This window comes from Lycorma delicatula, chromosome 11 (assembly GCF_047948215.1).
Source record: "Lycorma delicatula isolate Av1 chromosome 11, ASM4794821v1, whole genome shotgun sequence".
NCBI lineage: Eukaryota > Metazoa > Arthropoda > Insecta > Hemiptera > Fulgoridae > Lycorma > Lycorma delicatula.
In genome coordinates, this window is record NC_134465.1 from 27,029,146 (window position 1) to 27,051,323 (window position 22,178).

General features: G+C 32.6%; 1 protein-coding gene across 1 annotated transcript in view; it reads right to left on the bottom strand.

The window, feature by feature from the left end:
* Window positions 1–20,297, bottom strand: part of LOC142332491 (uncharacterized) — a 187,582-nt gene extending 167,285 nt beyond the window's left edge. Inside the window, exon 1 of the mRNA XM_075378942.1 lies at window positions 20,208–20,297. Coding sequence (XP_075235057.1) covers window positions 20,208–20,297 — 90 coding nt within the window. The remainder of the gene's footprint in view (window positions 1–20,207) is intronic.
* Window positions 20,298–22,178: the final 1,881 nt, after the last annotated feature.

The window sequence follows — 22,178 nt, forward strand, 5'->3', positions numbered from 1 at the left end:
ATATGATGCTAAGAAGTCCGCTGAGTTGACTTCGGATAAAGTTCGAGAAGTCGATCAACATGGCAATGCCTTGTAGCAGGCCAGATGGGATGAAGCAGATGATGGGCGTTATAACGTATGATCTCTCTCCAAATGTTGTTGGTTTGCGGAACGCCTCTTGGATGCACTTATGCAGTTTATGATATGAGACGTTATGTTTAGGATATGTGACGCAGTTTATTTCCGGCCATGGTGCATTTAGAGACAGACTGCAGAATATCGGCCTGCTAGATTCTGGGATGTGTCCTTAAAGTGGACAGTTGGACGAGACCTACCATGTTCTACATGGATGCTTTTAAAGTTAAGTACAAGTTAATGCGCATGGAGACCATCTGTCGGCTTGATCTTATCGGGTCGGCGTTGGATCTCAGTGTAAACTGGAGCAGCCAGGCCCAATGGGAAATAGTGGAGAGTTTTATAGTGTACTTAGCAAAGAAAAGGATTGCTGAGGGATCTAGAGCTTCTGCTTAGATTTCTCTTGTATTCTGTTTTTGTTGATGTTTTGTTTTATAAATTATTTTGTTGTTTTGTTGTTTTTTGTCCTTTGTTTTGTTTCAACGTTACCGTGTTGTTATTGTTTCGTGTAATAATTTTATGTTTCATATTTTATGTTCCATTAACTTTTACTTTCTACGGGTAGGTATTCCAGCTCCTTTGGTTAGTTAAGTATTTTCAGTCTTGCTTAAGACTCGGTGAGATGTGTTTTGTTTCGAGTTCATTAAATAGTAGTAACCGATTGGAATGTCACTCGTGGAATTGGCATCGCTGGCCGAGACGGACTGGATATTGTTAAAGCCGAGGTTTCGAAGATAACCTCTGGTAAAGCCCGTAGGGCTCGGAACGGACGGTGTGGCAGGGGTGTCTTCCCCACCGGGGGTCAGGATGCTGGTTGGTGAAAAAGTAAAGCCACGTAACATATTCCCCTTAATATTATAGTTTCCCAGTTTAGAAATCCACAAAAACCGCCATAGTTACTTCAGATTTATCCAGGGAATCGCTTATCTACTGGATAAACCGAAAAAAGCTTTTCCCTGGTAGATCGATACTTGCTTTTCCCTGGTAGAACAGTTAATATTTCTGCTTTAAAGGAAATAAGTGAGCTGAGCATTATCATGTTCTTCATAGCTTTAATCAAACCGCTGGTCAGAGAAATTTTATATTAATTTTAAATAATGAAAGAGTATTCGTGAAATGGTATTTCAGAGGATTAAAGATCCTACATGACAAATTAATTATCTTGTTAAATAGTTAACGTAAAATATAATTTAAAATAATTTTTAAGTAAGTAAATTATTTAAATTTTAATGTATTAATCAGGTTGTACAAAGTCGACCCTTCAAAGTTTCTAATTCCTTAAATTTTAAAAGTTTAATACTCGTTAAACAAAGGTTAACTGTTAAAAGCTGTGTAAATGTGTCAGACTAACATTTATGCATGGTTATGTTTACAGCTAAAAAAGGAACGGTGAACAAAAAAAAAAAAAATAGGGTACCCGCATTGAATGTTCACGACTTAATTACGTTCTTTTTTACACAAACGCACACACACACACACACACACACACACGTATATATATATATATATATATATATATATATATATTTACGTAATGCTTTGTATTTTACGTGCAGTAAAAATATATCTTTTACAAACAATTTTAATTTAGGAAAGGCATGTTTTATAAAATAGATACGTAGTAACTAAAAATATGTAATCATTTTTAGTTTGTTGTAACATAATATATTAATTTTTTGTCATTTATTATTTACCAGTTTATAAATTTTTCGTTTCTTTTTTCTACTAGGTATTAACTTTTGATATCAATTCATTCGTTAAACCGAAGTGTAAATTATTTATTTATAGTACATGACATAAAATCATATTTTTTATCATTTACATACTGTCATTATTAAAATTAATAATACTGACGGGGATTTGAATCCGGGATCTTCATATTAAAATACTGAGAAGCTCCTGCCCAGGTTGGTAACATGGTTACCGAATCTCATTGACTCTTTATAACGCAAAACTTTTTCTATCACAATTCATCGAGAGGCCCCGCTAGCGCTCCTTCTGACAAGTACGACATATGGCAAAAAGGCGACGACGCTACTTCTTCATTCTTTAAAATAGGGTTTTTGATACCGTCCGTACCTTTAAATTCATTTTAATAAATAGATAGGAATTATTTTTGATATATGAATTGTGTTTAAAAATCCTAAATAAGAATTTAATGTTATGCGGAAAAAAACAGTTTTTTGGTTAGCATTCTTGTTTTTTTATCGGAGTGAATCAAAGTCCCACAGTAACTACCCTAAAAATTTCAAGTATCATAATTGGTCCGGTTAAGATCAGCTGATCCTGATCCGTAAAGAACGACTCAATCAATTCTCATCAAATTTTAACGTGCATATCGAAATTTAAATGAAACAGATGTAGTAGTTACGGAGATTTTTAAACCTCAAACATTTTATACTTAGGCATATGTATATAAAAACTCATCCCGTCGAGTGTTTTTCATGATTTAATTTTTTTTTCACTTTCTCCCGTGGGCTGAATCCTGCAGTTAAGTATAACACAACCCAGGGGATTGTCCTATCAGCGTTCAAGTCCTAGTAAAAAAAAAATAAGTTATTTATACACGGATTTGAATACTAGATCGTGGATACCGGTGTACTTTGGTTGTTGGGTTTCAACTAACCACACATCTTAGAAACGGTCAAACTGAGACTGTACAAGACTACACTTCATTTACACGCATACATATCATCCTCATTCATCCTCTGAAGTATTATCTGAAAGGTAATTACCGGAGGCTAAAGAGGAAAAAGAAAAAGAAAAGGGAATGCCCTGCACTCTAACGAGTCTCCCCGTCTCGGCCCGCCGGTCGGATCTTAGTCCCCCGCTTCAAACTCCCAGAGTAGGATCCACCAGGCTATGCCGTTCCTGGGTTTCCACTCCGGAAACCGGGACTCGATCTTTAAGCCAACGCCTCTGACGGGGACACCCCCGTTAGACTTAGGCCAGGACTCGGTCTTTTACCCCGAGGGGTCGTCCCTGTGCCTTATCGCTACCGCCCACTTGTGCAAGGACGAGGGAACAGCAGCTCTGCAGAGGGCTGGCTCTCATCCCCGAGCCCCCTGATCCTTCTCCTGAATGATTTATTTAATATTTATATCGAAAGATATTCACGCATACAACCACGTCCGAAAGAGATTTCTGATAAGTTATACTCTTATTTGGAAATAATTGGGCTTCTTAGACATGTAAAGTTTTAGTTACTATAGTATGTCTTTAAAATTCTTGTATATATTCTACATTTTCATTTAGCAATGTAACCTATGAATTTGGGAAAAATTAGGTTCAAATCACGGTATACACCAAGCTAACACCGATTTTTTCACCTCTGCTAACTTCAGATTTCATGAAAGTTCATGTATACTCGCTTGGACCAATATTAGTCCTTTTTTAAATTCAGTTCGATCCAGATCCATTTAAAATGGACAGGATGCCGAGCGACCTTAAATTACGGGCGTAAAAGCATTTTTTCCACGAGCGCATTTCTAATATAGAGCCTCAATCTTCTCGAAGTTAAAAAAGCTACTGAAGTGGTGTTAGTGGGAGAACTCATCTAATCCAATTATGTATGAAATTCAAACTATTCAAAAAAAGATAAAAGTGAAAATTAGTAATTCCTTAAAAAGCTGTTAGCTTAGTTGGATAAAGTTATATTTTTTAGGTGTTACAATCTCTTTCGGCGGACCGGTCAAGTATGGTTGAAGTTCCGTGTGTTTTACATTGAAAACAGCTGTATGTGTAACAGCCGTACGATGAGGGTTAGTGGGACGATTCAGTTTTTTCTATAGGGATCCCCCATTATTGCTAGACTTATAGTTTTTATTCTACAACGAATTCTACAGGATGAACTCAGTATGATACGCAAAACTATTAAAAATACTTTTTAAACATGATAAATATTTTTCATCACATCTCTTTCGTTGAGATGTAGTATATAAATGGTTTGCAAAAAACATTACCTCAACATAGATATGTTTAGGCGTTGAGTTGCATGTTGAAAAAATGGCTTATATCTATATAAATAAAAATGTTCGTTTGTTAAAAATCTTAAATTACCGTTCTTCCCCAATTGCTTTGAAATTTTGACACGTTGCATTCGAATACATGCGTGTTTTTATATACCAAAAATGTCACACTTGTGACAGGGAAAAACATTCTGTTTTTTTAAAAACAGCGCTATCTGTTGGACGCAAAAGCAACACACGCTGTACTAAATATATTCCGATTCCATTTCAGTGTTTCCGATGCGTGTGTCCGCTATAGACTAAAAACTACTGGGCCGATATACGCGCGGGGAAAAAGGGAGAAAGGGAAAAATCGAAAAGGTAAAAGGAAAGACGGTAAAAAGGGAATAAGATGAAATGGAAAAAAGTAAAGGTGGAAAATGGGGAAAAAGAAAACCCGGAAATGGAAAGGGGAAAGAATAAAAAGAAAAAGATAAAGGGTAAGAGGACGAGGAAACGGAAACAAGGGAATGAGAAACGGGGGAAGGAAATAGAAAGGGGTGGAAATGGGATAATGGGTGAAAGGGAAGGGGGACATTTTGGAGAAAGAAAAAAGGAAATGGGAAAAAGGGGAAAAATAAATGGCGTAAAAGGAAAAGAGGAAAGGGAAGAAAGGATAAAAGGGAAAGGTTAAATTTTGTGAAGTTCCGTAATGTTAATTTTGTTAATGTTTTAACAAACTTTCAATTATGTTCATTTCATCTGTATATATACTCATATTTATCAATAGCATAGCATTGCTGGGTCTGCTAGTCTTATATATATATATATATATAAATTAATGTTTGTTTTTCCCGTATGCGTTCCGATACCATTTGTGTGCATACCATTTGAGTTGTGTGCATGCCCGCGAAGATTTCTGAATAGTTTGGACCCTCTAGGTAACGCTGGTGGTCGTGATATTTCGAAAATTTGTATTTAAGGTCCGATTGGGGTCATATTCAGATTGTGTAACGTACATGAAATAAAATACTTCTGAAAAATAAATGGACACACTAGACTATATAATACATTATATATATATATATATTGTTTTTTTTTTTCATGTATTTAAGAAAATTAAATTTAAGATATATTTAAATAATACTAAAACCTAAAATATTGTCCTTTCTTAGCATATCATTTCTTATTTTATTTAAACGGGAATGATTCATTTTTATCTTTCTTTTAAACAGCTTTATTCACGCAGACAGACAGGTCTTATTGTAAGCCTACCTCAGATTAAAACAAAAAAACAACTATACCGATCTCCAAAGCAGATTAGTAGTAGCTTCTTGGCTTTTTATTTGAAAATCCCGGGTTCGAATTCCGGTCAGACATGATATTTTTCATACACTGCATAATTATATTTCCATATCCCCACATACAAATTTCTCTTGTAAAGTTCTAATGTAAGTTAATTTATCAAGCTAAAATTAAATCGATTTGAAAAAACCGTACTGAAATAGTATAAAATATACTATTTAAAATTTTAACTTTATGAAATAAGTAGCAAATTAAAGGATTGAATAGTTTTGTGATTATTTGAAATATATTGATAGCTTCAAAAAATATCAAAATTTAAAAAGTTGTAAAGGGTTTTTTACTTTCTTGTGCAAAGTAAAGGAAATATTCTGATCGCGAAAAATTTTGGTTTCCAGGCATCAATGGAAACATTCATTTTGACTAGTTTCGGCGTTACGTCTACAACAGTCTCAATTGATACTGTTTATTGAAACACTATGTACATCAAAGAAATTGTTGGTGGTTTTCTGAGCAACAGAAAAAAATTAATTCTATGTTTTTTTTTGGAAAATAAATTATAAAAAAATTATGATACGTTTAAGATAGAGAACATTAAAAATTCCTTTCTTACACAAGCGAAAAACTTGGTTGATATAATTTAATAGGTAAAGTTAAAACGTTTTAATGAATTTCATAGTATGCAAGATCGGATTTTCCAAGCTTGGCAGGTTCGTTGGGATCGTACCTTTACCGGGCGGTAGACTTACCGCCTGATTCCACAGGTGAAGCCACGGGTCAGCCGTAGGTTTGGTGAGATCTATTGGTTGGCCCGATTCTTATCTGGCCACGGCGTGTTCCGGGTATATTTGAATGCACGACAGCGGGCTGATGACCCCTTTTGTTTATCCTGCGGGGAGCTGGACAATCCGGAGCATGTCGTGTTTGCCTGTCGGACCTGCGACAGGGAGCGATAACAATGCGAGTTGATTACTGGGCCATTTACGGTAGATAGTATCGTGGGCCGTTTGTTGGCCAATGAGGTACAATTCCGTGCTGTATCTGATTTTATTACACGATCCTTCAACATAGGATCTGCTAGGGCAACGAGGGAATGAGGAACAGCTCCCTGCTGAGCTGCTATTCGTTTGTGCATGCACAGATGGGTAGTAGTGATGAGGCACGGAAACTCTCTCGTCCTCTTGTAGAAAAGACCGTAGTCCCGGCGAGAATGCTCCTTTGGGTGTTCTCGTTTGAGGCAAACAAGGCTTAAAGACCGAGTCCCGGCTCCTAGGGTGGGGGAACAGGAACGACATAGTCGGCCCTAGTAACCCTAATCTGGCAGTTAGAGGCAGGGAGTTAGATAAGATCAAGCCGGCTTATAAAAGGACACTCCCCCGGATTGCGGTTATGCTTCACTGTGGAATCCGATTCGGTGGAGAGGGGATAAAAATTAATTTCATTGTAAAATTATTTTGTTTTTTTATCTTATTAATTAGTTTAATTTTTCTGTGTCAAATAAATTTTATTAATTTAGCTAAATTGTAATTAACTTACAAAAATAATTAATTTTATTAGGCGCTTAATTTTATACTTATATGCAGTACCGTTGAATATGTGTTTTATAATTTTTATCTAAAAAAAGAAAAAACGTGACGTTATATTGTAATTCTGATTAAATTTTTGAATCCAACAAAAAAAATTCAACAGTTTCTTATTGCGTAATAATTTTAATATTCCAGTCATATATTTTTCAAATATTTAAATGAATAAACATTTTATATAGTCAAAATGTCAGAACAAGTATTATTAAATAATAAATAAAATATAATATTTTTATTATTTTTTTTTTTTTATTATTTATTTGAATTTTATTCTATTGTTTATCTACAAACACAATAGAATTAGGCCATTTAGTTTTACGTTATTATACATAAAATAAATTCCTGAATAATTTATTACTAAATGCAAATTTTATTGACCACTTGCGGCTTTGATTACGTACATAAAGGTTTGAGATTTAATAATAATAACAATTGTCATAGGATACTGTTGGGTCTATAAAACACAGAGAGTGTTTGACACATTTCGGTTTCATCCGGTTAATTCGTGCGTAAACAATAAATTATTGTTTAAATAAAATATAATTAATTATTCCTAAAATTTATAATTAAAAATTGGATGAGATAACTTAATTATAAAACGGTAATTTTGTATTCTAATTAATTATTGTTTTCGAAGTCCTTTAAAGATACTGGAAATTTTTGAAAATATATTAATTTATTGTTTTTATTTTTGGAGATTTAATTTATATATAAATTAATTGTTTTAGCTAACTTGGGTGTGCTTATTAAACATCTTATTATTACATTTGTTTCGTAAATTATAAAATATTTAAAATTTTATTAGAATAATGTTGAAGTTAAATTTTTGTACAAATTTAAAAATATAAAATATACCTATTTATTTAAATAAAATGTATTTCTGCAACTATGTTTTCCACATTTTATTAAAATGACAATTGTACATATATATATATATATATATATATATATATATATAGAGAGAGAGAGAGAGAGAGAGAGAGATTTAGAATGTTTCTAAAATGGTGGGCTGGTTTTTTGATTCTACTTGTAAACTTAAACAAAAAATACCCTTAGGAAAATGGAAATTTCTCCTTCGTTCTCAAACTGTCCGCTTTTTTTTATTTTTATATAAAAATGTATATCTCAATTTGTGAAAGACAAATCTTTTAAGCAAAAATGTGTTCCTTTGCTTAAATGCAAATAAGTTATCGCTAACCTAGCCGTATCGGTCTGCCTTGATCTTGAGAGCAAGCAATCCTATGACTGTGACAACACTTTTTTTCTGTTCAGCCTCTGTTTACCGTTCAGGTATTACTTCAAAGGATGAATGAGGATGATATGTATGAGTGTAAATGAAGTATAATCTTGTACAGTCTCAGTTCGACCATTCCTGAAATATATGATTAATTCAAACTGATCCAGCAAAGAACACCGGTATCCACGATCTAGTATTCAAAACCATATAAACGTAACTGCCTTTACTACGAGTGGAACGCTGGAACTCTCGCCTTCCAAATCAGTTGATTCACCAGTAACCAAACCCGGTAGGTTAACTGCGACAAGACTGGATGACAAAACTTCAACAGTGACGAGTTGATATGCGTAGGAACCAGTAACGCACTAGCCGAATTCTATTGAATCTTGATTCTTCGTTAATGGATGATGGTGTTGTGAAAAATGTGAAAAGTTAAAGTAGGTCAAAAACCCATTTATTGCAATCAGGAGAGGAGAGAAGGAAAGATAATATTCGGGAAGGAAATACAGGGCATTTGTTTTAAAACGCAACCCAATTTAAAGAAAAAAAAAACGTGAAATATTTAATGGGATTTGTTGTAAACATTACAATTATTTGTGCAAAACAATATCGAGTTCAAATTTTTTTATCACAAATGTTGAAAGTGTTCACATTTTCATCAATTTAAGACTTTATTCTCTTTTTCATACTCCTTGTAACTTTTCGACGTAAGAAATTATTCAGTTTGACTACGCAAGGGAATAAACAAGAACAAAACGAAAGTAATTAAATGTAGCAGAAATAAGGTAGATGGACCACTGAATATAAAAATAGGACTAGAAAAGACTATGGAGGAAGAAAAATTTTGTTATTTGTAAAGTAGAATTACTAAAGATGTACGAAGCAGGAGCGATATAAAATGCCGAATAGCACCGGCGAAACGAGCCTTCAATCAGAAACATAATTTGTTTACATCAAAAATTAATTTAAATGTCAGGGGAAAATACTTTTGAAAATATATGTTTGGAGCGTAGCTTTATGTGGAAGTGAAACTTGGACGATCGGAGTACCTGAGAAGGAAAGATTAGAAGCTTTTTAAATGCGGTGCTATAGGAGAATGTTAAAAATCAGACGGTTGGATAAAGTGACAAATGAAGAGTTGTTGCGACAAATTTATGAAGAAGGAAGAATTTGGAAAAATATAGTTAAAAGACTATACAAACTTATAGACTACATTTTAAGGCATCCTGGAATAATCGCTTTAATATTGGTCGGACAAGTAGAAGGGAAAATTTGTTCAAGCAGGCAACGTTTGGAATATGTTAAACAAATTTTTAGGGATGTAGGATGTAGAGGATATACCGAAATTAAACGACTGGCATTAGATAGGCAATGTTGGAGATAAATGATTGAAGATAAAAAAAAAGCAGAAAATATAACAGTAATTATTATATTAATAACAATAAAGAAAAGTTGGTTTTAAATATAAAAATTTTCATCAATTTTTAATAATTATTAAAAATTGTAATTTCTTATCTTTTAGCATAACAAAACTTTTTTTCAGCAAAAATTACCTTTAAAATCGTTGAAATCAAAATTAAAATTCAATAATATTTTATTTAATTTTATATAAGTTTAATTAAAATTAAATAATATTTTCCATGCGATATTATAGTAAAATTAAAATTAATTTCTGAATATTACGAAGGATATACGTAAATTCATAATAATCTAGTATAGATAACACATATACATGATTAATACATTTATAATTTATACAGAAAGCAGAATTCATTGAGCTGTAAAAAATCAATACCTTTACATTAGCCTAGTGAGTTAATAATATAGTGTTGGCGATCTCTCAGTTACAAAATTTTGTAACCGATGAGTCGTGATAAATTTCAGCGCGTGTAATGGAGTTTAATATGCTATTTTACTAGCGTCTCTCTATTGCATTTAACCTATATATTTAAACAAGTGAACAATGGTTTGCAGTTAATTGAAAATAAAAGCTTTATATTATTTTGCATTATATTGTAATTATTATCTATATTTATTATCAACATATATTTTTTTATTAAGAAAATGTGATATGGACAGCACATGACTTTTTTTATATCATTGGTTAATAATTATTATTAAATCAATATATTTAAATTTTAAAAAAAGTTTCAAAAAAGGAGGTTAAGTCAAATTCGAACCGATGTGTTTTCCCCTTGTAACATCCAAATATTTCATTTGGCTATAACTCTGAAACCAATGAAAATAAGTACCACTTATAATATGTTGTTGAAAACCTCCCGATTAGAGCTTATTACTGGAGTTAAGAAAAAAATCAAAAATCCAATTTTTTTTTGTTGAAATTAGGCTATTTTGGACACTTTTCGTCCAGTCAATTGCTAACAAAAGGGTAGATGCACAACTAGATGTTATAACAGTCCTAAATCCAAAATTTCAACATCCTACGGCTAATCGTTTTTTAATTATGCGAGATAAATACATATAGACGTCACACCGAACTAGTCAAAATGAATTCAGGGATGATCAAAATGGATATTTCTGTTGAAATTGGAAAACCGAAATTTTTCGGTATCACAGTACATCCCTTACTTCGTACAAGAAAGAAATTATTAAATTAAAAAATAAAATAGTAGATAATAACTTTTAAAAAAATTTAACTTTTATTTCTTAATATTTTTTTAATTTTATTTTCCTCTGAGCGATAATGAAATTTAAATCGTAAAGTTTTCAACATTTTTTTTTTTTAAATTGTGTTTATACAGTGTGATTTACAAAGAATGTGACAAAATTTGAACGTATATTTTACTGGTGAAAATAAAGGCGAAAGTTTATTAAACACAGGTTCGAAAACACTTCATTAGCGTATCGACTGGCGAAAAATTTCACCCTCATTTCCTACGCCTTCGATAAAATTAAAACCAGACTATAATTTTTTGAATATTAAGTGCTTACCTAAAAGATTGAAAAAAAAATAGGATCTAGAACTGTATATTTAGTACTTTTAGAGTAATCTAGGCTAAAAGATAAAAGATTGGGGTCGAAAAACAATATTAAACCAATATAATAAGCTTCGGGTAATGATGTTCGGGCTACCTTCTTTGTCCTGAATTATATTTTCTTCTTCCCCAGGATGTTTGCCAGGATTATCGCCGTTGAGTATATGAAGACGGCAATGGTCACGTAGTATGTAAATACCGAAATAACGATTCAAAGGATTTGCTTTCTGGAATTCTTCTACTAGAAAATTTTTAATTATATTCTCGCTTTGCGGCTCTTAGTCTTGATTTGATAATCTTAATTTTCTAAAATGTTATTTTATTTCATTTTATATATTTTCCTCATTTCTAGAAATACCATATATATTGTTTTTATGTTCTTCTTAAGTCTACTTTCTAAAATTACGAGGGTATCTCTAAAGTAAAGACCACTGGGAAATTTCTCTCCTTAAGGTCGGCAAACCTGTGTCGTTCATGGCGAAGCTAGTAATGTACACACCGCATTGTTGTCTGTAAATCGTCGCGTTGTAGTATCTTTGATTATGTGTGAACTACTACATTATAAAATGAACAGGAAAATCGATGTTACCGCCGACTATGAAATAAGTTTTTATAATGAATAAAATATATAACAAATAAAGTTTTTATAATGAAACTGTCTTTACTTTAAAGATAACCTGTCGTAATTTAAGAGCTTCGTCTCGCTTATAATCTTTCTGAAAGCGATAAGTCTTCATATAAAAGTTCTATCACACTTTCATCCCGTCTGTAAGTTACCTCAATATGTAATTTCTACACATGACACTAAAATAAATGATGTAAAAAAGAATAATACTTCACAAAATGTCTATTAGTATATATGTTACGGCAAATCTGATTAATCCCGTGATTATGCATAATTTTACCGGTAAATTTGAAAAACGCCTTAAGTTCTTCAATATTGGAGGCGATTAATCAAATTTCATTATCCCGACAGTGTATTTCTATATTTATTAAATTGGAGAATTTAAAAAATATATAGAAATTTATTAGGTATATCAGTCATTTTCCATATTAACATATTTTATGTATTAATATAACAACTCGACTATAAGCGGTAATTACTGAATTTAATATTTAAATAATCAATACATTACTGTTAATTAGTCGATGTTAGCGAGCGAAAAGAGCATAAATTATGTTTGTAAATTAAATTGATTCCGCGTATTAACGAATCGTATGTTTATCAACGTATCTTGCACTCACTTCGCTCGCTAACCTCATCTAATTAACCTTAAATATTCAAATTGTATATGTTATTCTCCAACATTGGAGGCGGTTAATGAAATTCACCGGTAATTATGCATAATCGCCGAATTAATTAAGTTTACATATATAATTTTCAAATTACTTATATGATATTTTCTGGAAAGCGCTTTCGATAGTAACACAATTTTTTTTTAATTTCAAGATCATACTTCCTTTTAGCCTGAAAGCTTAATTTGTTTTAGAATGTATTCTATTCCAATCAGAAGACAACAATTTCTGAGGCAGTACTGTTTTACTGGGTTTCCATCTTAGATGGGCTTTCCATTTTAGGTGGGCTTCCATGTCTCTCAGTTGTTGACTGGGCATGGAGGGTTTGTGGCTTTCCTTCACTGCTTTGACACAAGGCCCGAACCGGTTTGCCAATACCGTGAAAAAATAGATACCGTGGAACACACGATATACTTGTGTCACCTATAGGACGAACTGAGGCACACATGGGCCATTCAAGGACTGACATCGGATAATACCGTACAATACATGTTAAAGGGAGATCGTGAACGGAACGTCGTAGCAACCTTCGCGAATATTGTAAAGACTAAGGAACGAGACGCTATTGAGTGAAACGGGGTAACCTAGAGGTAGGGTCTTACAGCGGCAGCTCTGCTCATGAGAGAGTGGTTTGGTGAGGTAGACCATTCTTGATGACCGACCGAGGACCCCCAGAGTTCGTAGGTAATAAAAAAAAAATGACCGAGACCCGGCTGGATCCCTCCCTAGGGACGGTTAGAGGCAGGCATATAAAAGACCCAGTCCTGGCCTACTTGGTGAACGATCCCCGCGGGGAACGGCATAGCCGGGTCCCGCGAGGTCTCTGTAGGTTAGAGGCAAAGGCAACTTCTGAGGGTGTGCAATGCATTAGCTGCTGCACCCTGCTAGGTATGGGGAAAAAAGGAAAAAAATGTACTCTTTTATGAAATGTACCTAATAAATAAAATCAAATTAAAATGAGTTTTAATTTTATATTTATTTTAATGAAATTTGAAGATTCTTTTTTTATTTATTGGTTTTAACAATCTAACATCTTGATTTTCCTTTATAGTATAATAAATATTGAAATAGAAGGAAATTTTAAGAGCAAAGAATTTTCCTGTTAATACATAGGTTATGAACTTAAATTAAAAAACAAAAATAATTGTATCATTACGTATGTGAATAAGTAAAACTTTACGTAAAAAATTCCTTAATATTTATTCTTTGTGGAATAATAAGAAACAATGAATAATAATTGGATGTTTAAAATTTTATTTTTTTTCTATTTTTAAGGAAGATGTTATAATTTTAACTTTTCAATGTTTACAAATGTAAACAATTATAAAATATGTTAACAAATAAATCTGAATTTTAATTTAGATTCTAATTTTTTTTTTATAATAAAAAATTAAATCTGATTCCAATTTATTAACGTCAGTTTTTTCTCTCTTCATTTACTACTTTCGTTTATCTAAGTACAAAAATACCGTCATCGTAAATCAACTAATTTCAAAGTTGAGAGTTCTCGCATTTAAATTCTAATACTGGTCGTTGATTTTATTTGGATTTGAATATTAGATCGTGGATGTTCTTCGGTGGTTGGTTTTCAATTAATTGTACGTCTAAGGAATGGTCGGTCTGAGTTTTTTCAAGACTACACATTCACCGGAACAGTTACACTGATAAGTCACTAATTACTTTAATTGTTGATGCGACTGTAATAAAAAAATCTAAAATTAAACACGCTTTTATAAAATTATTTATTTACTAACAGACCCAGCAATGCTAGATTTAAGTATATAAATATAGATTGAATGAACACAATTGAAAGTTTGATAAAACATTAGCAAAATGAACATTACGGAACTTCAAAAAATTTAACCTTTCCCTTTTTACATGTTCCCCTTTTCTCCCCTTCCCATTTCCATCTTTTCCTTTTTCCCTTTCCCCATTTCCATTTCCCCTTACCACTACCCCATTTCCTCGTCTTTCCCTTTACTTCCCCCATTTATCTTTCCTTTTTCCCCTTACCCAATATCTTTTTCTCCTTTCCCCTTTCTATTTCCTTTTCCCCAATTTTTCTTTATTTATTTTTTCCATTTTCCCCTTTCTTCCCTTTTTACCTTCTTCCCTTTTTTCCTTTTTCCCCGCGCGTAAAGCGGTCCAGTAGTTTTTTAGTCTATAGCAGATACACATATCGAAAACATTGAAATGGAATCGTAAAATATTCAGATAACGTTTGTTGTTATTACGTCCGATAGATAGCGCTGTTTTTTTTAAAAAAAAACATGTTTTTACTTGTTACAGGAGTGACATCTTAAGTATATAAATAGTAGATATATAAAAACGTGCTTATTCGAATGCAACGGATTGTTAAAATTTCAAAGCAATCGGTGAAGAACTTCGCAGATTTAAGATTTTTAACAAACGAACATTTACATTTTTATTTATATAGATTAATTAAAATAATTAAAAAAGTACCTACCAAATTAATTTATTTACTTTTTTGACATTTTTTTAACATAAATATTATTTTAATTGCAGGAATAATTTTTTTCTTTTTTAACAAAAAATATTTGTATAAAACTAAGAGATTTAGTAATGGTTTGTTGTTTTCGAATAAAATATAGAAATAAAGGAATGACAGGTAAAGAGCAGGATATGAAATAATCCATATAAAAGTAGGGTGGAATTTGGACGGGGTTAGTTGCCTAGTTTAAATTATAGGAAGGGTATTGGTTTGGTTTTGTTTTCAGTGACTAATGCTGATTGACAACTGTTCAATAAGTCAGCCGCATTGTTTGTTCGTTGTAAACAGCTTACTAATCCCAGTTAGCTGCTGACTATTCTGACTGGAAAATAGGTTGCTTTTCCCCATGTTGTACTATGTTTATGTTGTTATATGTAACACTATATATATATATATATATATATATATACAAACACACACACATACATACACTTAAACTTTCTAACACGGATACAAATACAAACGAAAATTTTATTTTATATGTATGTATTGTATATATGCATCGTAGAGAATATAAACTGTATACAAAATGTTTCAACCAGTTATAATTTCTCACCCCCTCTCAACGCCCCTCCAAACAAATCGTTCAATACTACTGTAATGTAACAAAAGATCCATCTAAATCACATGCTAACTAATGTACAAATGTACATTTAAAATCCGTATTACCGCTGTAGGATTCACTCTGATTTGTCGGCTAAAAATAAAACCTGTAACAAGTTGTCAAAGCCAACGCAGGTACAGTAATTTGAAATAAAACTGAAATTAAATGAATGTTCATTTTAAAATTAAACCAGATCCGTTAAAAGTATTCCTAATAAGAATAAATATGCAGTGTTTGCATAACATCTTTATAATCAATTGGTTTGTCAAAATATGTAATGAACTTTTCAATTTTTAACATATTTTTTTATGATTATATTCCTAAATATGTACTGTATAACACACACACACACACACACACATATATATATATATATATATATATATATATATATTGATTTATTAATCAAAAAAATCACAAAATTAAGGATGCTTATTGTAATTTTGTTCTTTAAAACTTTGCATTTTACCGTCATTACAAAAGACAGATGACTTTTAACGTCTACATTTTTATTTAAAAAGATATATTTAATTTTTTTTCTCGCTCCCCGGAGCCGACCCCCAACTAAGCATAAACTCGGCTCTGAGAGGACCCATAGCCTCTAACTACCTAATCGAGAACTAAGTATCTGCCAGATAGCCGGGACTCGGTCTTTTAGGCACCATGCCTCTAACGAGGGGACTCCAAAGGATCCCCCACCGGGATTAGAGGTCTTACTTTCCCCCCAACAGTACTGCAAGAGAGTCCCCACCCGATAATCTTAAGCGGGAGACCGAGGCCTTCCACTCCTCTCGGAGATTGAGCTGTTGCTACCATGATATTCCTACGAAGAAGCAAATCCAGATGCTGATGAAAGCATCTTACATCTCCGACCACCGGGCGCATAATCATGTGACGTGTAGGATAAACACTGAATAAGTTAATTAAATCCATTTTGGCAATCCCTGAATCCATTTTGACTAGTTTCAGTGACGTAACGTTTGTACGTACGTATGTACATATGTATCTCGCATAACTCAAAAACGATTAGCCGTAGGATGTTGAAATTTTGGATTTAGGAATGTTGAAACACCTAGTGTTGCACCTCCCGTTTTTATTGAAATCGACTGAACCATGTGACCTACAAATCTCTCTCTTCTTTTAACTATATTTTTCCAAATGATTTTTTTCTTCAATTTCTTCATTTGCCGCAACACCTCTTCATTTGTAACTTATCCACCCATCTGATTTTTAACATTCTCCTATATCACCACATTTCAAAAGCTTCAATTCTTTTCTTCTCAGGTTCTCCGATCGTCCAAGTTTCACTTACATATTAAGCTACGCTCCAAACATACACTATCAAAAATCTTTTACTGACGTTTAAATTAATTTTTGATGATAATAAATTATATTTCTTACTGAAGGCTCATTTTTCCTGTGCTATTCCGCATTTTATATCGCTCCTGCTTCGTCCATCTTTAGTAATTCTACTTCCGAATTAACAAAATTCTACTACCTCCGTAATCATTTCCCTTCCTATTTTTACATTCAGTGGTCCATCTTCGTTATTTCTACTACATTTCATTACTTTTGTTTTGTTCTTGTTTATTTTCTAGCGCTAGTTCTTGCGTAGGACTTCATCCATGCCGTTGATTTTTTCTTCTAAATTTATTTTACTCTTGACTAGAATTACTATATCATCAGAAAACCGTAGCATCTTTATCTTTTCACTTTGTGCTGTTACTTCGGATCTAAAATGTTCTTTTACATCATTAACTGCTAGATCTATGTAAAGATTAAAAAGTAACGGTGATAGGGAACATCCCTGTCGGACTCCCTTTTTTAATATGGCTTCGTTCTTATGTTCTTAAATTATTACTGTTGTTGTTTGGTTCCTTTAAATATTAGCAATTGTTCTTCTATCTCTGTATTATTCAAATGTATAAGAGTATTTAAATTAAAATTGTTACGTTCATAATAGTCGGTCGTCAAGAGATAAAATTAAATTGTTCGACAATAAGACCGAACGTCATGTTTGTAAGATGTTTACGAATATTATATAATTTGTTTATAAAGGTTATTATTATCGAATCTAACCTGTTCATTCATCAATTTATTTTATTCAAATATGTATGAATTTTTTCTAAAACGCTAGTTTTTACCCGATAAAAAACCTCCCCTTTTATCATGCAGGGGTCGGATCTAAGCCGTATGGTATGTACAGCCCCTGCATGAACACCCAGGCACTATACTATCCAAATCCAGAAGACGGAAGGCGTTCCTAGGAGGCGATCGACGAGTGACAACTTCGAGGAGCTTCCGCCGCCCGCCCCCAGAAGCTGGTGCCCCTTGATTACCCGTCATCGAACTCGAACTCCATGTCTCTATCGATCCGCATCTGCTCAGCCTGACGTCGCCTCTCTTCATTGGCCTTCTTTCCTATCATTGATGTCATCGTAATCGAGATACATTCCCATTTTTCGATATTGTTGAGCATCACCTCGGTTATATTGTTGGCCTCCTCCACACCCTGATCATCGAACACTACTCTTAAGTCGCGCCATCTAGGGCAAAAAATTACCACATGCTCTGCTGTATCCAGTCCGCCGCAAACATGAGAGTGACTTGTGTGGCATCTGCCCATCCTGTACATATAGTCCCGGAAATATCCATGTCTAGACAGGAACTGGGTGAATTCGTAGCCGTGTTACCATGCTTTCCCTTCATCCAGTTCCTGACGACACTTGTGAGCCCATAGGTCTACCTTCCTTTGTCCGAATCCCGCCACCTGTCACGTCAAGCCATGTAGAGTCATTCTTAAGATAACGGCGTTACTAGTGGGAGATATGCTTAGGATTGTAATTAAATTATTCAAAAACAAGTAATTAAAACTATTCTAAAAGCCTATGACGATAGACTTACTTCAACAAATATTCAAGATTTTCTTAGAATCAGTAGACTTTTATCATCTAGAGGTCTGCTCTGTCAATATATATTTACGGTTAACTTTTTCTCATCAAACTTTAAAAAAAAAACAAAAAAAAACATGAACTATGTAACTAGTCAAACACCTTATTTTATACAACAGTCTCGTAACAAGTATAGCTGTCGTACATTGTCAAAAATAATTTCTCAGGTTTGTCAACAGGGACATTACATTTAATGTCCCTGTTAACAAATCTGAGCAAAATTTCATTTCTATGAAGAAGTTGAAGGAAGATATTCTTAATTTTTGTTTAAATATTTAGTTAGTTTTAAGTAACATTAAGGAGAGAATTGGAGAGCAGAATATTAATGCTTATGAGGGTAAGGAGATGCTTTTGTTTTAAGTTAATTAAATATAATTTATGAGTTTTGTTTAATGTTTTATTTTTCAATGAATTATTTCGGGTTTTATATATATATAAACCCCCTGACAAACTACTGTCAGTTTGGGGGATCCTATGAAAATAAATGTTAAAAAAAATATATTATTATTATAAGACTAAAGTGAGCTTGTAGTAATGACAATTTTTTTTTACAAAACTGTATAAAAGTAATCAAAGATTATGTTATAAAAACTCAAATAATTATAATTAAAGGATAGGTGGAAAAATAAAATGAAAGTTTCCATAATCAGGAAGAAATCGTACATTTCCGTAAGAAATATTAACTTACAAATTATTAATATACAGAGTGATTCAGGAGGATAAGGCAATACTTTGACAACTCATTCAAGAGGCTAAAAATAAGAAAAAAGTACATATAAACATTGCTCCGAAAACGCTTCGTTAGCGAGTTATACAGGGTGAAAGATTTCATCCGAGTTTCAGTTCCTCCGGGTAAATTAAGGCTTTCTGAAATTCTGGGAAGGTCAATTAAGGAAAAAATTCAATTGTTTCTTATGATCTTTGAGCTAGAAAATCGAAAGAAATAGATCCCAGAACTGTATCTCTCTTAGTTATTAAGATATCCCATGTAAAACGCCAAAAATGGGTCAAAAAACACATTTTTTACGTTTGACGTACAACAACGTTGTTAAATTGGGAATAAATCATTCATTTTTTAAACATAAATTGTAGAGAATTTAATTATAAGAAGATTGATGTAAATAATGTCAACCAAAAAACAAATAAATTTTGAGATTATGACGTGACTGCCTTGCATAACATTTGAGCTCCGAATGAATAATTCGCTACCTCATAATGACCATTCCCTGCGGCATTATGACTTAGGACAGGGCGTGATCAGATCGCCTGACCAAGTTTGCCGTGGGGACTCTAGCCCTCGCTAGGTAGCAGCACCCGACGGCAAAGTGGAACGTAATAGGAAATATAACGGATTGAAAAATAAAAATGGCCACCATTTTGTAATCTGTGAAGGTATTTAAGTCCTGATGTTTTGCTTATTTTAAAACTTTATTACCAACACCCTTATCAAATATTAATCTGACATCTCTATCCGAACTTGAGATATAAATTTTTACATAAAAATAATAAAATGATGAAGAGGGGCAGAACGAAGGAGAAATTGAAATTTTTCTAAAGAATATCTTTTGTTTAGTTTTACAAATAGAATCCAAAAAATTACAGCCAGCCCACCATTTTAGAAACACTCTGTACATATGTATTATAAAAACAATTATTTTTACTCACTTGTGATTGTGATAAACATATGCATTCTGTTGGACATGTTAAAGACGAAACACTATTTATGAATATTCCAATTACAAGCGCTGCTCCCATAATTCTTGCTACGTTAGATAATCCTGAAACATTAAAAAAAATGTTAAAAAACATATATGTGTATAAGAAATCTCTATAAAAGGCGTCACAGTAAGAATCAGTATTTTAAATTATGCGACATTTTCAAATTCTAATAAAATTCTAGCCGCCACATTTGATATTTGAGACTTAGAGGTTTTTCGAAATTCCATGTTAGAGATTAGAGCAACATTAATTTTTTTAATAAGACCCATTAAAAAATTGGAAGCGTTTAGTAGAAACAGTGAGAAAATAGCATGCTCAATTCGTTACAATATCCCTCAATATTCTATTTCGGTCAAATTATGAAGAGTTGATTAAAACATTTGAGCCAATGTATTTCCTCAAAGTTGATACACCGCATTTATGTTAACGTCCCGGTTGGTCTGCACATGGCAAACCAGTGTACAGTGAGTAACAGTTTATTCTATAATATTAATATGCCATCGATCCCGAAAATTAAATATTTCACGAACTACAGTTCATCGAATTTTGACAAAAGACTTTCTTCAAGCATACAAAATTCAATTTACGCTAGATATGCATCTTAAAGAACATCAGAAACGAAGAGATTTCGTCAGTTAGGAGTTGAAAAATACGAAGTGGATGATGAGTTTCAAATGAAAATAATCTTTAGCGATGAAGCTCATTTCCGTTTTAATGGTTGAATAAGCAAAATTGTTGAGTTTCGGGTAATGAAAACCCAAGATAGTTTACATAGCCAATCTATACATTCAAAACAAGTGACGACGGTATGATATAAATCTCGGGCTGGAAGATTGGTTGGTCCCTGTTTCTTGAGAAAGACGCTGGTGTTACTTTTCGGTGACTACTGTACGTTATCGCGGAATGTTTGTTGGTCAGAATTAGAAAACCCACCGGGTTGGTTTAGTGGTGAACGCGTCTTCGCAAATCAGCTGACTTGAAAGTCGAGAGTTCTATGGTTCAAATTCTAGTAAAGACAGTTACATTTATACGGATTTGAGTACTAGATAGTGGATACCGGTGTTCTTTGGTGGTTGGGTTTTAATTAACCCAACATCTCGGAAATGAGACTGTACAAGACTACACTTCATTTACATTCATACATATCATCCTCTGAAGTAATACCTTAGGTGGTTCCGGAGGCTAAATAGAAAAAAAAACGAAAGGTAAGAATTAGAAGATATGCAAGTGGAAGATATATGGTTCCAACATGAGGATGCGATTTTTCACAATGCACATGAAAATAAATTTTCTGAATATTAAAAGAAGTGATGACAAATATATTAGAAAAAGGTACTAACAAACACAAAAGTAATCCACAGAATAATACAATAAAAATCATTATCAAAATATTAAAAATAAGACAGACGAGGATTGTGTTTATTTTTAATTTTAATCAGCAATCTACTGGATAAAAATAAACAATGGTAGGACAAATGTGATAAAATTTTAACAAATAAAAAGAGTAAAAAATAGTTAATTTGTTTAAATTTTTTTATTTGTTTTGTTTGCAAAAGTTTTAATAAAATCTTATCTTAATTACGCAACCGTATGCAAGTTTGTTAAACACGTTTTTTTATTTATTTTCCACACTTTATTCACTGATTCACTTTTTTCACAGTCCTTTTTCTGACCACTAAAGAAAAAGTGTCAAACCTTCGATAATTTTGCCTGCGAGATCTTTAGGATTATTTCTTTTTGCTTAGGTACTTTTTTGCTTGGGAGATTTTCCGAATGAATTTAAAAAAATGTAAAATTTCCTAATATCTTGTACGCACGGGTAGTTTTCTCTCTTCTGCACATATAAAGAAGAAAGTCTGTTTGTATATTTGTTTGTGTTTCGTAAATATAAAAATCGTACCATAAATGCAATTTTTT